Below are 15,464 nucleotides of genomic sequence, written 5' to 3'. Positions count from 1 at the left end.
CCCTGAGAGTTAACTCTGGGGTTTCCCGGTGTCCCGACCCCCTCTCCACTCCCACGCTTTTTGTCCCTGGGGAATCAGAGCAATGGACTCCTGTCTTCATGCTCATTACTGCCCAGAAGTTGAGACTTAGGCCCAAGGCTGAATGTTCTCTCGGGCCCTAAATACCCAGTGGGTTTTTGTCATGAATGGGATCGGGGTCGCAGGGGCCCTTTGGGTTCCTCACTTCCCCCACTTGTGGAGGCCTGAACCAGGCCCTGGCTTCACAGGGCTGCATTAGAGCCATATAGTTTGGAGGGGGTTTAGAGGTGCCTTTCTTTTCTAATAGAAAAGCTGTAATGTATACTATTAATTTGAAATTTTGTTTTGATTAAGATGTCTGCACAGGAGACATGAGTCCGTATATTAAGCCTCAGCTGCTGTAGGTGAAGAAAATATGTTAGGAAACCAAGAGTTCCCCCTGCTAAATGATGTTAATTGATATGAAGATGGTTTAAATTTACTATGAACTAGCCCAGAGTTGGGAGTTTTTAAAATTCTTTTTGCCTACATGAGATAGTAAAGGGAAAATGAATTTTCGATTAAATTATGTCTGAGCGTGCTGTTTTAATGTTGAAGGATCCCACAAAGGGCCCAGCTCTGGATTCCCACAGACCTAAGTTTGCGGCCCAGCTCCACCCTGGGCAGCCGTGCGACCCCGATGTTCCTGGAGCTTTAAAAGCTTTGGTTTTGTCTGATGTAAAAGAGATGAATAATGATGCCTATGTCAGACATCATGACTTTGTGAGAGAGGGAGGGTTAAAGCTCTTGCACAGTTCAAGGGCAGACATACATGTTAACTTAGTATTAGAAGTAAGAGTAATGCTGTCATGGTGATTAATGAGTTTTGCTTCAAAATTGAAATTTTAAAACAATTTTTTCCCCTTTTCTTTCTTTCTTTCTTTCTTTCTTTCTTTCTTTCTTTCTTTCTTTTCCTTCCTTCTTTCCTTCCTTCCTTCCTTCCTTCCTTCCTTCCTTCCTTCCTTCCTTCCTTCTTTCTTTTTTCTTTCTTTCATTCATCAGGATCCAGATTCAAGGACATGGCATCATTATGTATACCAGCCCAAATACCTGGATCAGCAAAAGTCAGAAGATCTTGATAGGGAAAAGAAGTTAAAAGAGGATAGTCCCAGGAAGACCCCCACTAAGGAAGGGGGTGTGCCCAGCCTTCCTGTATCACTAACGAGCATTAAAGAGGAGCCCAAAGAGGCCAAGCGTCCTGATTCTCAGTCCCTGGAGGAGAGCAAGCTGAAAAATGATGATGGGAAGACGCCTGTGAACTGGAAGGACTCTCGGGGAGCGAGAGTGGCGGTGTCCTCGCCCATGAGTCAGCATCAGTCCTACATACAGTACTTGCATGCTTATCCTTACCCACAGATGTATGACCCCAGCCACCCTGCATACCGGGCTGTCTCTCCCGTCCTAATGCACAGTTACCCTGGTACGTGTTGCGGGTTCTCACTATATTGGAGGGAACAGGCTGCGTGCAAATGTTAGCTGTTTAAAAAACTCAGGATAAACGAGACGCTTCGCCAGTAACCTTTGTTTTGGTTGTTTTTATGCTGTGTCAAGTCCCCAAGGTGAAACTTATTTAATACGAGGTTTCTTGCGGGGAGGGGGGGGGTTGTTATTGTTTTTTTAACTAAAACGTCAAGCGTCCTCAGCTCTCGTTTGCGTAGACTCTGATGGTTTGCTCTAGCTGTTAGACTAACACATACTTTATTGCCTATGAAAATATTCTAAGCACTTACTATCATAATCATTATAGTTACTTTTCCTTTCACTTAAGCGGACACATAAATGTATGAAATGGCTGTAAGCTCAATTCTGTTTATAACCTCCGTTCATCAGGATGAATTAACTGGGAGAAGAAAATCGGAGAGCCTGCGTACGGTTTAACGATGATGTAGCCCACTCTTAATGTCATCCCCTATTTTAAGATCTCTGACTCTTATCCCAATTCATGTAACCCGGATGTTTTTGTTTTTTTTTTTTTTTTAAAGATGGAGCCTGTAACTTGATGTGGCATTTGTTGTGTATCTGCAGGGGCCTATCTCTCTCCGGGATTTCATTATCCTGTTTACGGGAAGATGTCAGGGAGAGAAGAGGCAGAGAAAGTCAATAGCAGCCCTAGCATCAACACAAAAACAACGACGGAATCGAAAGCCCTGGACTTGCTCCAACAGCACGCCAACCAGTACCGTAGCAAGTCTCCCGCCGTAAGCCGCCTTTTGTTGTTGCTTAAAAGTGCTGTGTTTTGAGGGGAGAGAAGGGGACAAGCTAGGAAACGGTCTTGAAATATAAATGGCTTTCGAGCCCAGCTGTGATTTCAAGATGCTGTTTTATCTTCATATATAAAGCATGGAATGTTCAAACGTGGTAGGATGCTCTCACACAGGAGGAAAAAAGTGGTCAGAGCTCTTGTGTGTGGTGCTGGTGAGCTTTTCTGTTGCAGAATGCACTGTACCTTGACTACCAGGAGGGTGCTTGTGAGGGGGACATTGAAATTCATAGGAACCAACTTTGGGTGCGAAGTATTTTTGAGGCTTTGGTGCAATTTTGATGCTGGTGGCTGCATCTGGTCTGTTTTGGCCTTGACCCCTTGTCATGTCCCCGTAACTTCTGAAGCCATGCGAACAGGTGTCTTTGTCTTTGTGAAAGATGGCTCCACCCTTGCTCCCACCGCCCCACCCTACCCCCCCCAAGAAAAGGGGCATCTGCTAGTTCTAGAGGTTGTTGTGAAGAGAGACAAAGGACGTGGTAGTTCTTGCCTAGAAGAGAGACGTTTGGGATAAAATGTAGGATCCATGATGTGGATGAGTCCATCAGAGACTCCGTAAGTGAGAAAAGATGATTTATGAGTCTCTTTCTATGGGTACTCCTTCTAGCGCCAAGATTTTTTTCAAGTAAGAAAAAGAACTTTAGGTGGGCTAAGTTCTGGTGGGTAGAAATGTATAGGAGAGACAGTCCTTAACTGAACTGTGATTTGGGAGAACCAAGAGCTTCTCTATGAGCCTTCAAAAATGGGCAGATTCTGGAACGCTTCCAGAGGATAGGGCAACGATTTCCTGTACTCAATAGTGACATACAATGCTGAGATGCGTATTTTCACTGGACTAAAATAGAGACAGGCATATTTGAAGTTATGAGATAGATTCTCCCCACCCAATGTCAGCAAAATCCAAGGATAATTAGAAAACTTGACTTAAATCTCCACAACTACCTTTTTTTGCCCCTGGATCAAAGTATGAAAGTTGTTTCTGGGAAGCATTTGGGTAGATTCGAATCTTGAGATTATGAGCGGGCATAAAGAAAAGTCCTCCAGTTTCCACCATCTGAGGAAAACCTTGATGCCCCTTGGTTTACTTGTGGGCGGGAGCATTTCTTTAGTGTTGGCTTAATTCCCGCTGAAACTTGTGCGTGTCTTTTGACGTTGTCTTGCATTAATAAGGAATGCTATGTATCTCTGCATTTGCTTTTTTATCATTGACAAATACTGTGCAAGGGACAGAGGTGGTTTAGTAGTCCTGATGGTTTTTCAGAGTTTTAAGAGGGGCCCATCTCTCTTTTCTGTTGCAGCCCGTGGAGAAGGCGACAGCAGAGCGGGAACGGGAGGCAGAAAGGGAGAGGGACCGTCACTCCCCCTTCGGGCAGAGGCACCTGCATACGCACCACCACACCCACGTTGGCATGGGTTACCCGCTAATCCCTGGTCAATATGACCCTTTCCAAGGTCAGCAGCTCCGTCGTTATCGCGTGGTGCATTCTGCTGGGGAGAACTGTTTGCCCAAAGTACCTTTCGTGTCTTAAAATAAGTATATTGAGCTTTGAGTTCACATTAACTCTGGGGAGTAAGGAAGTTCTTCACTCTTATTTCCTAGTGACACAGCGGAGGCGATTGCCCACCCCTTTTGTGTTCCGTTGAGACAGGAGATGGCTCCCACTTAATAATTGTCACTGGTTGATGTTATCGGCGGCTTACTGTTATGTCACAGACCGAGGGTGGCAGCCAATGTCTCTGGGGCACCGAATATAACAATCAGAAGATCAGATAGCTACTTGAGGGAAATTGCGGGGGAAGAAAGAAAGGGATGGTGAGAGGCTTTGGTGAAATTGCAATCACTTCTGCAGGCCTTTCCATCTCCGCCGCCCCCCCCGCCCCCCCCACCGGAAGCAGTGGGAGCGATGAGACCGGGTTTAACACTTAATCACCTCTAATTCAGGGACTCTTTGCAGCTGTTCACGGCTGTGACTTTGAAGACGGAGAAACATTTTGAAAAAGCCATAGAATCGACGGGAGAGAGCCTTCGATTTGTGGTGTTATTAGCCGAGCTGGTGCCCTTTGTCCCAGCTCGGTCACCTCGCGGGGGGTGGGTGCTGGCCCCATGGCTACCAACAGATCCGCTGGCCAGGGTCTTGCTGTCTTAGTTAGCTCAGACTGCCAGCATGAAATGTCACAGACTCTTTGGCTTTCAACAGCAGACATTTTCCGCATAGTTCTGGAGGCTGGGAGTCCGAGATCAGGGTACCAGCATGGTTGCTTGGTGGTGAGCGCTCTATTCCTGGCTTGAAGGAAGCTGCCATCTTGCTGTGTACTCATATGACCTCTTTTCTGTGTGTGTGTGTGTGTGTGTGTGTGTGAGAGAGAGAGAGAGAGACAGAGAGAGAATGCTACCCTCTGATGTCTCTTCTATAAGGACACTGATCTTGTTGGATTAGGATGCCATCCTTAGGACCTCATTTAACCTTGATTATTTAGGTCCTATCTTCAGATAGTTACATTGGGGGTTAGGGCATCCACATAGGAATTTGGTGTGTTTGGGGGGCACATTCAATCCATAGCACTTGCCACATCACCCCTTTTTCTGCTGTGTGAACACAAGAGCACACGTATGAAGGTACCTCCCAGATTGGGAAGTGCTCTGCAGGTGTGAAGGGTCATTTTTATTTATTCATCTCGTGTTGCTCACCGTCAGCTAGGGGCGTTAAGAAAGAACAGAGAGGACATAGAGGAAGAGTAATCTTCCCCAGGTTTGCACTTGTTTTTTTTTTTTTTAATCACTTCCTATTAGGCAACTTGATGCTATTACGTTCTCATGACTGCCGTCTTTCTCTTGCAGGGTGGAAGTTAAGACTATTTCTAAGTTCGATTCACTGATTCCGTGTGAATTCCTTACGGGGTGCATTTTGTTCCTTCGCTGGGGAAATGTTAAAGTGATAAAAGTTATTATGAAAGTATTGTGTTCTAAGCAAATAGCGTGTTGCTTCTATCATTCACTGTAACTTTTGATTCCCTGTTGTGACCCAGTTGCTGTTATTTCTCCCAAGCTTCCAATTCAGGAACGCGCACAAACCATTTAGCTCCATGCAGAGTCCGAGAGATGGAATGCTCTATATTCTCTTTGAATAGCTATTCAGAAAACTGCAGAGTATTGGATAAATGGATAGACGTTGGTTAGACCACACGGTTTGTGCTCCGTCCTTGCTGCGTGAAACGTACCATGTGCGTGTTTAGGAAAGGACACATTGCTATAGCCCTTCACCCCGGGGGCCCGTACCTGCTCTTATCTTTCCGAATGTGACAGAAACCCTGCATTTTTTCCCCATCAGGCTTGACCTCCGCTGCCCTTGTTGCCTCTCAGCAGGTGGCTGCCCAGGCATCTGCATCAGGAATGTTTCCTGCACAAAGGAGGTAAATATCCTGTACATTTTGAATCCGTTTTCTACATAGAGACAGTGTGATGGGTGGGAGGAAGTTAAGTATAGGCTTTTTAGACCAAAAACATAGCTCCTCGGGGGTTTTATAGTATTGTAACGAATGCGTTTTTATGTCCCCGTTGCTTCCTGTGCAGCTTACCTTCTGGGGACCCTCCTTTCTTTAGCTGTAATGTGGGTTAGCAATCAACAGATCATGTTTTCTTTAAACAGTTGAGACAGGTTGTCCTCACAGCCTTGTTAAAATCATTCGCCCCGACTCCCTTTGTTTTATCCCATGTCAAAAACAAAGTCGCAATGGGAGGTATTTATTTTCATCATGATAAAGGTCATGTTTGTTCTTCGATAGTTTTAATTACCCCTCCCGTTTTTTGAGAGAGGAAAATAGCATCTTCCATGGTGTGTATCCTTACCTCCGTGTTCATTCCCTTCCTGTGGAAGTGAATCCCATGAACAGAACAGAATTGAGTTAAGCCTATCAGTATCAGTCTTGGGGTTTTCATATTTTCAGGGTCACTTGTGGCGAGAACCCCGCGCTAACATCTTCTTTTCTTTTGCAGAGAATAACAAGATTGGAAATGTACGTTGTCATGTGACTGGATCACATGGGGAAGCGCTTTATACAAACATCAGTTCCATGGTGTTAATTTGAAATGCCTTTAATGGCAGGCAAAAACCAGTCATTTCATTTTTGTAAATTACAGATTTTATCGCAGAGTAACAAATGTTGCTGTAATTAGACTTCTGTTTTATATATATATACGTATACATATATGTATATATACATATATATATATATATATATTCTTTACTTTTTGTATCAGTAACCAGGCTCGCACACACAGGGTCTGCAAACCACTCAGTAAAGGAGATAAAAAGTGTATCTGTCCTGTTGAAAAGTGTTGGCCGCAGAAGGCTGCTTACTTTCTTTTCCTTTTCCTTTTCACTTGTAAATAAAAGACGTTCTGTATCCGTGTGCCCGAACCTTGCATATCTCTTCCTAGATATCCCGTGAGGCCCTCGGAAAGGCTGGTTGTGATGACGACGCTTGGGTACAATTTAGATGTCTATTTGGTGGCTCCCGTTAAAGACACATCAGTGTGAAATGCTCCTGTAGTCACTGTTTGTACTTGTGTGTTGTGGAAAAAAAAAAAAAAAAGACTTATGGAAAGGCATGGGGTTGCCAATACCACAAAAACTGTGTTGTATATAATGTAAAGATTAAAATGGGGAAATAATGAGCATCTGTGAATAATGAGGTGTCATTTTTTGATAATCTTGAATGGCAAATAACCCAATAGCCTGCGTACCAGAGACATCTGTGATTGTTCTATTACTTGAATAGTCTTGCAGTCCTTTTTTTTTTTTTTTTTTTTAAATGTTTACAATTATCCAGTTTTAGAAGAGAGAGACTTTAACGCCATTGCCTGGTTACTTGTTTTATGCTGTAATCTAGTTTATTTTATGTAAAATGTATATTGAATGCTTTCCTTTTTTATACCTGCCTTAAATAATTTGGCAATCAGAATTAAAAAGTTGTTTTTTTTTTTATAACGGCCTCTCGTCTGTCTTGTGTTATTTCTCGATGGCTGATAGTGATTCTCATTTTCAAAGAAAGGTTGCTTGATATTATGAATGTTCACTTCGAAAGATAAAGTACACACATGACTGAGTTTTCTCATGTGAGACAGAGGTGTAACGTCCAAGGGGTGTATTTCATTCCGTGGACATGTGCACATTCACTGGGTATTTACTCCAAACACAGAGCATCACATCAGTACAAACTGGAAGATCGGGTTTCTCTGCTAGGGAGTGATATTCCAAAGGTGTCCGTCTTGTGACATGTAGACAGTAGAAAAGTCAGGCAGATAGCCGTTTATTTGACTTGTCTCAGAGTTGCTTCATTAGCATACTTTATGCCACACATACAGAATGAACTGCTTCGTTCCTTGCCTCCCTTCCTTCTCCCCTCCCTTCCAGCAAACACTAAGCACCTACTTTATCCCAGGCACCGCGTAAGGATTGGGATATAGCTGTGAACACAGCAGATTAAAATGCCTGTCCTCCTAGAAATTGCGTTTTCTAGTAGGTGTGGTCAGCCCAATAAAACCTCTTAAGTCATCATGCAGAGTGTGTTCGGGGGTTGATCAACACTGCGGACGGAGAGCGTGGCAGTGGGCGTTGGGAGAACACGAGTGGGAGTCTGTGACTGTAAATAGGATGGTCGGGAAGGTGGGAACATGGTCCACGCACGAATCTCGGGGGAAAGCCTTGTAGCCAGATGCAAAAGCGCAGCAGAAACCATGCAGCGCGAGTGTGTCTTGTGTTCGGGCTGCTTCATCTCAGCGTTTCGTTCCATCTGTAAGTTTGTCATTTTACTGTGCCTGCTAATGACTGTTATCCCGCTTGGTGTTCTACAAAGTTCTTCAGGTTGACAGACTTGGTCTTGGTATAATGTGGTTAGCTCTCCTCCTTGGGGCCCTTTGCTTCGCAAAAGGATAGATGTCTGCAATCAAAGTGTTTTCTCTGCTTTCGGAAAAGCCTTGCAGGTTTGTCTTTGTTCTTAATAGATTTCTCTAGAAGGGTATTTTTCTCTGAATTTTCACTTTGGTTGTCTTTTGCATTTTTCATCCATGTGACTGCTTCTGAAAACCTTGTCGGTGGTGGTTTTTCCCACGCATGAACATTTCACATGTTTTTCACCAATTCTTTTTTTTAAAGGTTATCTGATGTTTTCGGTTCGTAGAGCACATCCTGATGTGTCCTTGTCAAGTCGATGTAATTTTTTTCTTTTCTTGTTTTTTAAAGATTTTATTTATTTGACAGAGACACAGCGAGAGAGGGAACACAAGCAGGGGGAGTGGGAGAGGGAGAAGCAGGCTTCCCACGGAGCAGGGAGCCCGATGCGGGGCTCGATCCCAGGACCCTGGGATCATGACCTGAGCCGAAGGCAGATGCTTAACGACTGAACCACCCAGGCACCCCCGATGTAATTTTTCTTAGGCCATTTCAACAAGTTTGTTTCTTCTGTTCCAAATATGGTTTCAAGTATGTCTGCTGATTGCCCCATGCTGCCGTGGTTCTAGAACAGACCAGACAATTCAGTTGTTCAAGGCGCCGTAGCAGGACTAAGTTCCACTCGCATCTTGTGCTGAATCGCCGCGTTCCTATGGCGGCTCTGGATTCCGGGATGATTTTCCTGCTTTTGGCAAGAAGCATTTGTTAAAATTCTACGAAAACCCGTCTTGCCTTTCCGCCGCAGAATGACTGGATGCGTGCTTATGGCACTCCAGCCTTCTAATCACTACCAGTTAGGTGCCTAAGTGGATAGAGTATGAATAGGTGCATCCGCCCATGCTTCGCTCTGCTACTGTCATAAGAAGGAGTGCCAGGAAATGCAGAGAAATATATGACCAGAAGCACAATTGCGATGTGGGTAGTCTCTCCCCCTAGGCTTTTACGGGAACATTATTCATGACTGGTTTACATTAATCACTAAATGAAGTTTTGTTTCTTCGCCCGAACTGTTAGAGTGTTGTCTCTGCTTATGACAACATGAATTGCCAAAGGGCAGGGTTTGTTTATGTTTCGTGTGCGGGTTCTCTGGCTGAGTACATAGTCAGGACGGAATGGTAAATTAAAGATTCCCAAAAGACAAGCCTACTTGTCTCCGTTATATTACTATGATGAATCTGCCATTAATACGGTTCTAATTGTTTTACTTTTATAGACATAAAATCAGTCCCCCTTAGTGACTAATAATAGGGTTTATTGATTTTACTAAACATTATTCATTCCAGGCCTGCTCCTATCAGCTTGTCCTGAGCATATGCAAAAAGCCCACAGCGCTAACACGTGCAGATTAACTTCACGGAGAAGTGGGAGTGAAGGCTCGTTTACAGCTGTGACCCCATCGAAGGCAGAATATTCAAAAGAAGGTAATGGGCCCCACGTAGCACCACCGTGGGTTCCTGGATGAGGCTCGCCGCTGGCTTCTTCGTGGAAATTTGCCATTGGTGTTCGGCGCCGGCCGTGAACGCTCACAGAGTTAAGAGCTGGCCGTATCTGTTCTCACTGGCTGTGACCCTGATTTACTGTGGTTTCGGCCCAAGGGTCTGAGAGTCACCAGAATGAATAGCTCTGATGGATAGAGGATAAAACCGCAGTTTAAATGATAATTACTGGTCATTTCATTCCCTCCCTGACTCTGAAAAAGAGACGAGACAGGCAAAGCCATTTATTATTGTTTTTGTCACCAAACCCAGTCATCCATTCCTTGCTTCCTGCAGAAGCCTGAGTCATAAGCGTTGTTTACTTGCCTTCGCTTGAGGAGTGAAGCCCGCCATGAGCAGGGCCACCGGCGTGGAATCTTGATTTTTTCCTTAACCAGAGCACTCTCTAAAGCAGGGCTTTCCAGCCTTGGTGCTTAATACTCCTAAAACCCAATTACTGTTCCCAGGGCAGCGCGGAGGACACTGAGGCACAGAGGTAAAGTAATGTGAGGTCACACGGCTGTAAGTGCAGGGACCGGCTTTATAACCACCGCGCTGCTTCAGAGAAGGGATCCTAACCTCAGGAAGAGTAACCAGACCGAGCCAGCTTTCTCTGCTCAAGTCTTTACTACTTTCAGAGGGGCAAATGAGAGAACTCCAGTCTGCGTTCTCTAGTTTTCTATGAGACAAAACCCCGGCACAGCTTTTCCCGGAGCTGGGTAGCAACCCAGGCCCAGGATCCTGAGAGCTTGGTGGGTTCTCAGCTCGTTGCTGGCCTAAGTTGCTGGAAATTTTCCTTTGTTTCCTGGTGGTCAAGGTGGTCCTTGCTGCCTTTAATCCTCTGCCACATGCAGCGGGGAACTAGAAGCTTAGAATACGAGTTAGGGGGCGCGCCTGGGTGGCTCAGTCATTAAGCGTCTGCCTTCGGCTCAGGTCATGATCCCAGGGTCCTGGGATCGAGCCCCGCATCGAGCCCCGCATCGGGCTCCCTGCTCTGTGGGAAGCCTGCTTCTCCCTCTAACTCTGCCCCTGCTTGTGATCCTGCTCTCACTGTGTCTCTCTGTCAAATAAATAAATAAAATCTAAAAAAAAAAAGAATACGAGTTAGGTTTGGTGGGAAGCGGTGCTTGTGGGTCAAGAGGCTCATGGGGGAAAAAAAAGCCTGAGATTCTGGTAAGTTAAAAAAGTGAAGTTAGCCATGGGCACCTGGCTGGCTCAGGGGGTGGAGCGTGCGGCTCTTGATCTCGCGGTTATGAGTTCAAGCCTCGCATTGGGCCTAGATCCTACTAAGGAAAAAAAAAGACTATAAAAGGAAGATGTTCAAACCACAACTCTAAATTCATTTCCTGTAACCAGATCCTTTTCTAGGGCATTTGTGTGCAGAGGGAGATATGTGAAACATTTACTTGCAAAATGTAAACATTTAAACTGTACCCCAGTTTCTGTAAAGTTGTATTGGAATTGCTTCTTTATGTTAATTTAGTGGATGCCTTAAAAAAATGAATGACCTAGATTTTTCTTTTTTTTTTTTTTAAGATTTTATTTATATGGGAGAGAGAGAGTGAGAGAGAGAGAGCACAAGCAGGGGGAGCAGCAGAGGGAGAGAGAGAAGCAGACTCCCCACTGAGCAGGGAGCCCGATGCGGGGCTCAATCCCAGGACCCTGGGATCATGACCTGAGCAGAATGCAGACGCTTAAGTGACTGAGCCACCCAGGTGCCCCTGGCCTAGATTTTTCTTGGCCTCTGAGAGGACTTTGTTCCAGAAAGTATTTGCTGTGGACAGGATATACTATTTGGTTAAATTATTCCCAATAGGGGTGGCAGAAGGCCGTGGCTCAAGGCATCCTGAGCCTCATGCAATCATCAGAGAACTACGTTGGAAAGAGAAGGTGGTCCCATCTTCCCATCACCCTCCAGTGAAGGTCACTCAACCAGCCACCCCAACCTCCTAGATCAGATCCCGAATTTTCCAGGGTTTATTTGTAGGGTGATGATTGGCAGGTGGGGAAAGAGGGGTGCAATCCCCAGCCCGGCAGGGGTGGCTTTTCAAGCTGATCATGGAGAGGGAGGCCATCCCTAGCAGGGTTGGTTGTAGGGTTGGATGTTTCCCACTGCACGTAACAAAAAACCTTGACTCCGACTGCCTTCAGCCCCAAAGAAATATATTCTGTTCCATAGCATGAGGCTGAGAGCAGGGGGCCTGCCCTGGGCCTGCTTCTCTGGAATACTCTTTGCTCTGTTGTCCTCTTTATCCCTCGTGTTAATGGCCATGGGAGTCCCACGGGCCCTGTCCAGAGACAGCCACGTCTTTCTGTGCCTCTGTCTTGCGGAGGGGGAGAGAAGAAGCCTTTCTCAGACAGTTGGCAGACATCCTCTCAAGTCTCCTTGACCAGAATCAAGGCACATGCTCGCTCCTGAGCCATCACGGACAAGAGGATGAGATTGCTGTGACTTCTTGGGCTAAGAAGGGTGAGAATCTGCTCCTGGATCATGCATGACAGAGCTGCCTGATGGCCTAGAACCAGGGTTCCGTTAGGGAGGAAGCTGAAGGAGATGAAGGTTTTGTTAGTCTGAGGATAAACCTCTCCTTGAGTCCGGTGGCGCAGGTCGATTCTCCTGATGTTCTCTGGTTCTCTTGAGGTATGTCTGCATCCAGGATGGGGTATGGGGACGAAGTAGGCAGTTGTTTGCACGTATGCAAAACTCAGGGAGACCTTTAACTCTTAGCTGATTCTCCTTCAGAGAATCCAGTGATGGGGCAGAATTAGGGTGGTGAGGGCTACACTGAACATGCAAAAAAATGCAAATTAATTCAGAAACCTAGCAGTCCAAGCAGGACTCTATTGGTTGGAAGAAAGATACCCGTCTCCACTGCCACCGCAGAGTGCGCACGTGCGTGTGTGTGCACACGCACACACACACACGCACACACAGTTATATGCTCTTTTCCCCTACAGAAGCTCTCTAGAATTTATAGCCTGTAAGAAATAAGAGGGACCTACCTTTTCGCCCCAAGCAAGTAGCCTATACTCTGAAGAGAAAAGAGGAGCTCTGGTCCATTCCTTCCTGGAGTAGAGATACGAGTGTGAGGGCGCATGTTTTGGGGGGAGGGTGGTAAGGGGACTGGAATGTTAGGAGGGGCATGTGCCGGGCACTGGTGTACCAAGAGAAAGGACAAATTAGCCCACTGGTGGGGGGTGCATCTTAATCACAAACAAGGAAGATTCCTTGAGTGAAAGAGAAACCAGGCCTTCGCTTGCGGTCATCGATAGAAGAAGAAGAGTAGGTGGGTAGTTCCTAGGTAGTCCCCATGGTCGGGGGTGGGGGTTGGGGCAAGGGAGAGGGCTTAAACCTCTTAACCTTTGACCTCCTCTGCCCTCTCAGAGATCACTGCAGTTGGGAGGAAGAAGGTAAAGGAAGGGCCCCAATTTCCTGCCCTTCTCTTGGTCTCTCCCGGGTCCAGTGTGGAAAGGGGTGCTTGCCGGGGTGGAGGGCAAGCTCAGTGGTTCCATGGTGAGAGGTCGCTGAGTTGGTGGCCCAGCGCTCCAACCAGCAGGTCCAGTGACTGGAAACACTTTGGGTGGGCCTCAATTCCTTCCAAAGAAGGAATTTTGAAAGTGGGTGAACAGGACAGGAGGCAGAATCCTTTCGGGAAGTATTTCCCAAGTGCCCACTAAAGGGCCTGGGGTTTCCTAGGGACACATGCCCAGATCTTGTGCTCACAGCCCTTCTAGACAGAGGGGACGGCTCTCCTCTCTGCATCAGCCACATGCTGCGGAGCTGGGCAGAGCAGAGCGCTGCAGACGTTATTGCTGACTGGGAAGATGGATGTCCAGGCGAGCGTTCACCCTGGGGCCTCTGCGACCCAAGCTCAGAGACCTGCAAGCCTGATGTGCTCAGCCACAGGAATCCGCAGGTGCCTGGGTGTCTGCCACCCCCAACCCCCTACCATCCCCTCAGGGAGAAGATGGGCAGAGACATATGATGTATTTTATGGCAACCATTTGGTGACCAGACTGTCTGGGGGCTGAAGCGGATTAGTCATGGAAAGGCCCCGAGCGGGCAGCTCCCGGAGGCCCTCTGCCCGGTGGCACTGTGAGCTCAGTCCCCAGGCCGCTGGGGAGTGGCAGACGGGCCCGGAGGTAGGAAGCTTCAGTGACTCCTTTCTGCCCCTGGCTCGGATTCTGTCATAGTGAGCCGCAGTGTCAGAGGCCAAAAAATGCCACATGGCCGGGGAAGTCCCAGTGCTTGTTAGTGGCCGGCCTGAACCTGGTTTCTCTCTTGAGAGTCCTCTTGCTGGGGCGGTGCAGCCTGTGGAAACCCCACGTGACAGTCCAGGGAGCCCGAGAACATTCCCGTGACTGACTCGGAGGCTGAGGTCGGCTGAGAGCACACAGATGACCCAGGAGCGTCCCCCCCAGATCAGCCAAGAGGGACATCCTAGTAGGAATGAAGTACTCTGTTGGAAGGCCAAGTGTCTCCAGCCTTGCTCCACTCCATGTTGGCAACTCTGGGGGCCTCTGGGTCCTCCGAATGCTCCTCAGGCTCACCTGGGTACTTCCTGCTTATTCATGCCGCCATGTCTTCATCAAGGACTTTTCTGTTATGAGTAGCAGAAACCTCCTCGAACCAACCGAAGCAAAATAAGCAGATTCCGTGTAGGGCAGAGAGGTCCTCCAGGAACAAGGGCAGGAAGTGCAGATAAGCTCTAAGGGGGCAGGCACTGGGACCACCTTGGCAACCCCATTGTCCTTCCCTCTCCCCTCTCATCCTTCTCTCCACTCCCCTCTCCTTCTCATCATGGCCTCTTAGCTCTCTTTCTGCTCACTGGCTCTCTCCGATTCTCCAAACACTGGCCTGACTTGACTGGCAGTGTTCTTAGCATCTCCGTTCTGAGTCTGGATTCCCAAGGAGAGAGGGTGACAGTGGCCCACCAGGTGTCCCCGGAGCCCGGAGGCACGGCAGCTCCCAATGAAGCTGCCTGGTGAGGGAGTGACGGCAGGGGGATGGGAGCAGACTGCTCAGCCAGCTCCTCGGTTTGGCTTCCTTGGGCCAGCTCTGCATCACTGCCGTCCGTGCCCTGCGTCCAAGGAGCGCTGAGGGCCAGGAACAGAAGCCCATTCAAACCAGCTTAGTTACAAAGAGGGTCTGTTGAAAGCTTACGAGTCAGTCTCCTAATGTCCAAGGATAGGCAAGGAATTGGCAGGTCACAGTGATGGTGTCTAGACAACCCCTCAATCTCGCTTGAGTGGCACATAATTTCTTACCCCTGCTTCTTTTGGTGCGCCTGCCCCATCCTCCTGCTTCTGTTGACGGACGGACTGGTGCTACCCTCGTGGCTTCCGAGCTGCTGTTATTAAATACGGCTTGGGATGCTTACGGAGTGCACTCTGGCCCATTTCTCAGCATCATTTAACTGGCTCAGCCTTTCAGTTCGCACTCCAAATTCCTATGCCAGGTGAAATGGATTTCTGTCCCTATCATAACCCGATGTGGCTGGCCAGATTTGGGTGAGGTGGGACAGAATCCTAGAACTCAGGACCACCCCTCCTAGAAGGCAGCTTCTCTCCTATATCCTGACATGACATCCCCTCACTCATTCGACAAATATTTACTGACTAAAAGTTTTAGACTAAAAGCTGTTCTGGATGCTGGAGGTAGAACAATAAAGAAAAGACACCAAACTCTGCCCTCATGGAGTTTACATTCTCCTAGGAGAA

At 47.2% G+C, this 15,464-nt stretch overlaps 1 protein-coding gene across 1 annotated transcript in view; it reads left to right on the top strand.

The window, feature by feature from the left end:
• The window catches only part of ZNF608 (zinc finger protein 608), a 106,241-nt gene extending 100,509 nt beyond the window's left edge, over positions 1 to 5,732 (top strand). Inside the window, exons 5-8 of the mRNA XM_021701910.1 lie at positions 1,060 to 1,477; positions 2,083 to 2,255; positions 3,616 to 3,769; positions 5,647 to 5,732. Of these exons, the coding sequence (XP_021557585.1) occupies positions 1,060 to 1,477; positions 2,083 to 2,255; positions 3,616 to 3,769; positions 5,647 to 5,732 (831 nt within the window). The remainder of the gene's footprint in view (positions 1 to 1,059; positions 1,478 to 2,082; positions 2,256 to 3,615; positions 3,770 to 5,646) is intronic.
• The last annotated feature ends 9,732 nt before the right edge of the window (positions 5,733 to 15,464 follow it).

This window comes from Neomonachus schauinslandi, chromosome 7 (genome assembly GCF_002201575.2).
Source record: "Neomonachus schauinslandi chromosome 7, ASM220157v2, whole genome shotgun sequence".
Taxonomy (NCBI): Eukaryota; Metazoa; Chordata; class Mammalia; order Carnivora; family Phocidae; genus Neomonachus; species Neomonachus schauinslandi.
The sequence above is the reverse complement of the archived record's forward strand: the minus strand, read 5'-3'. Positions and strand labels throughout refer to the sequence as shown.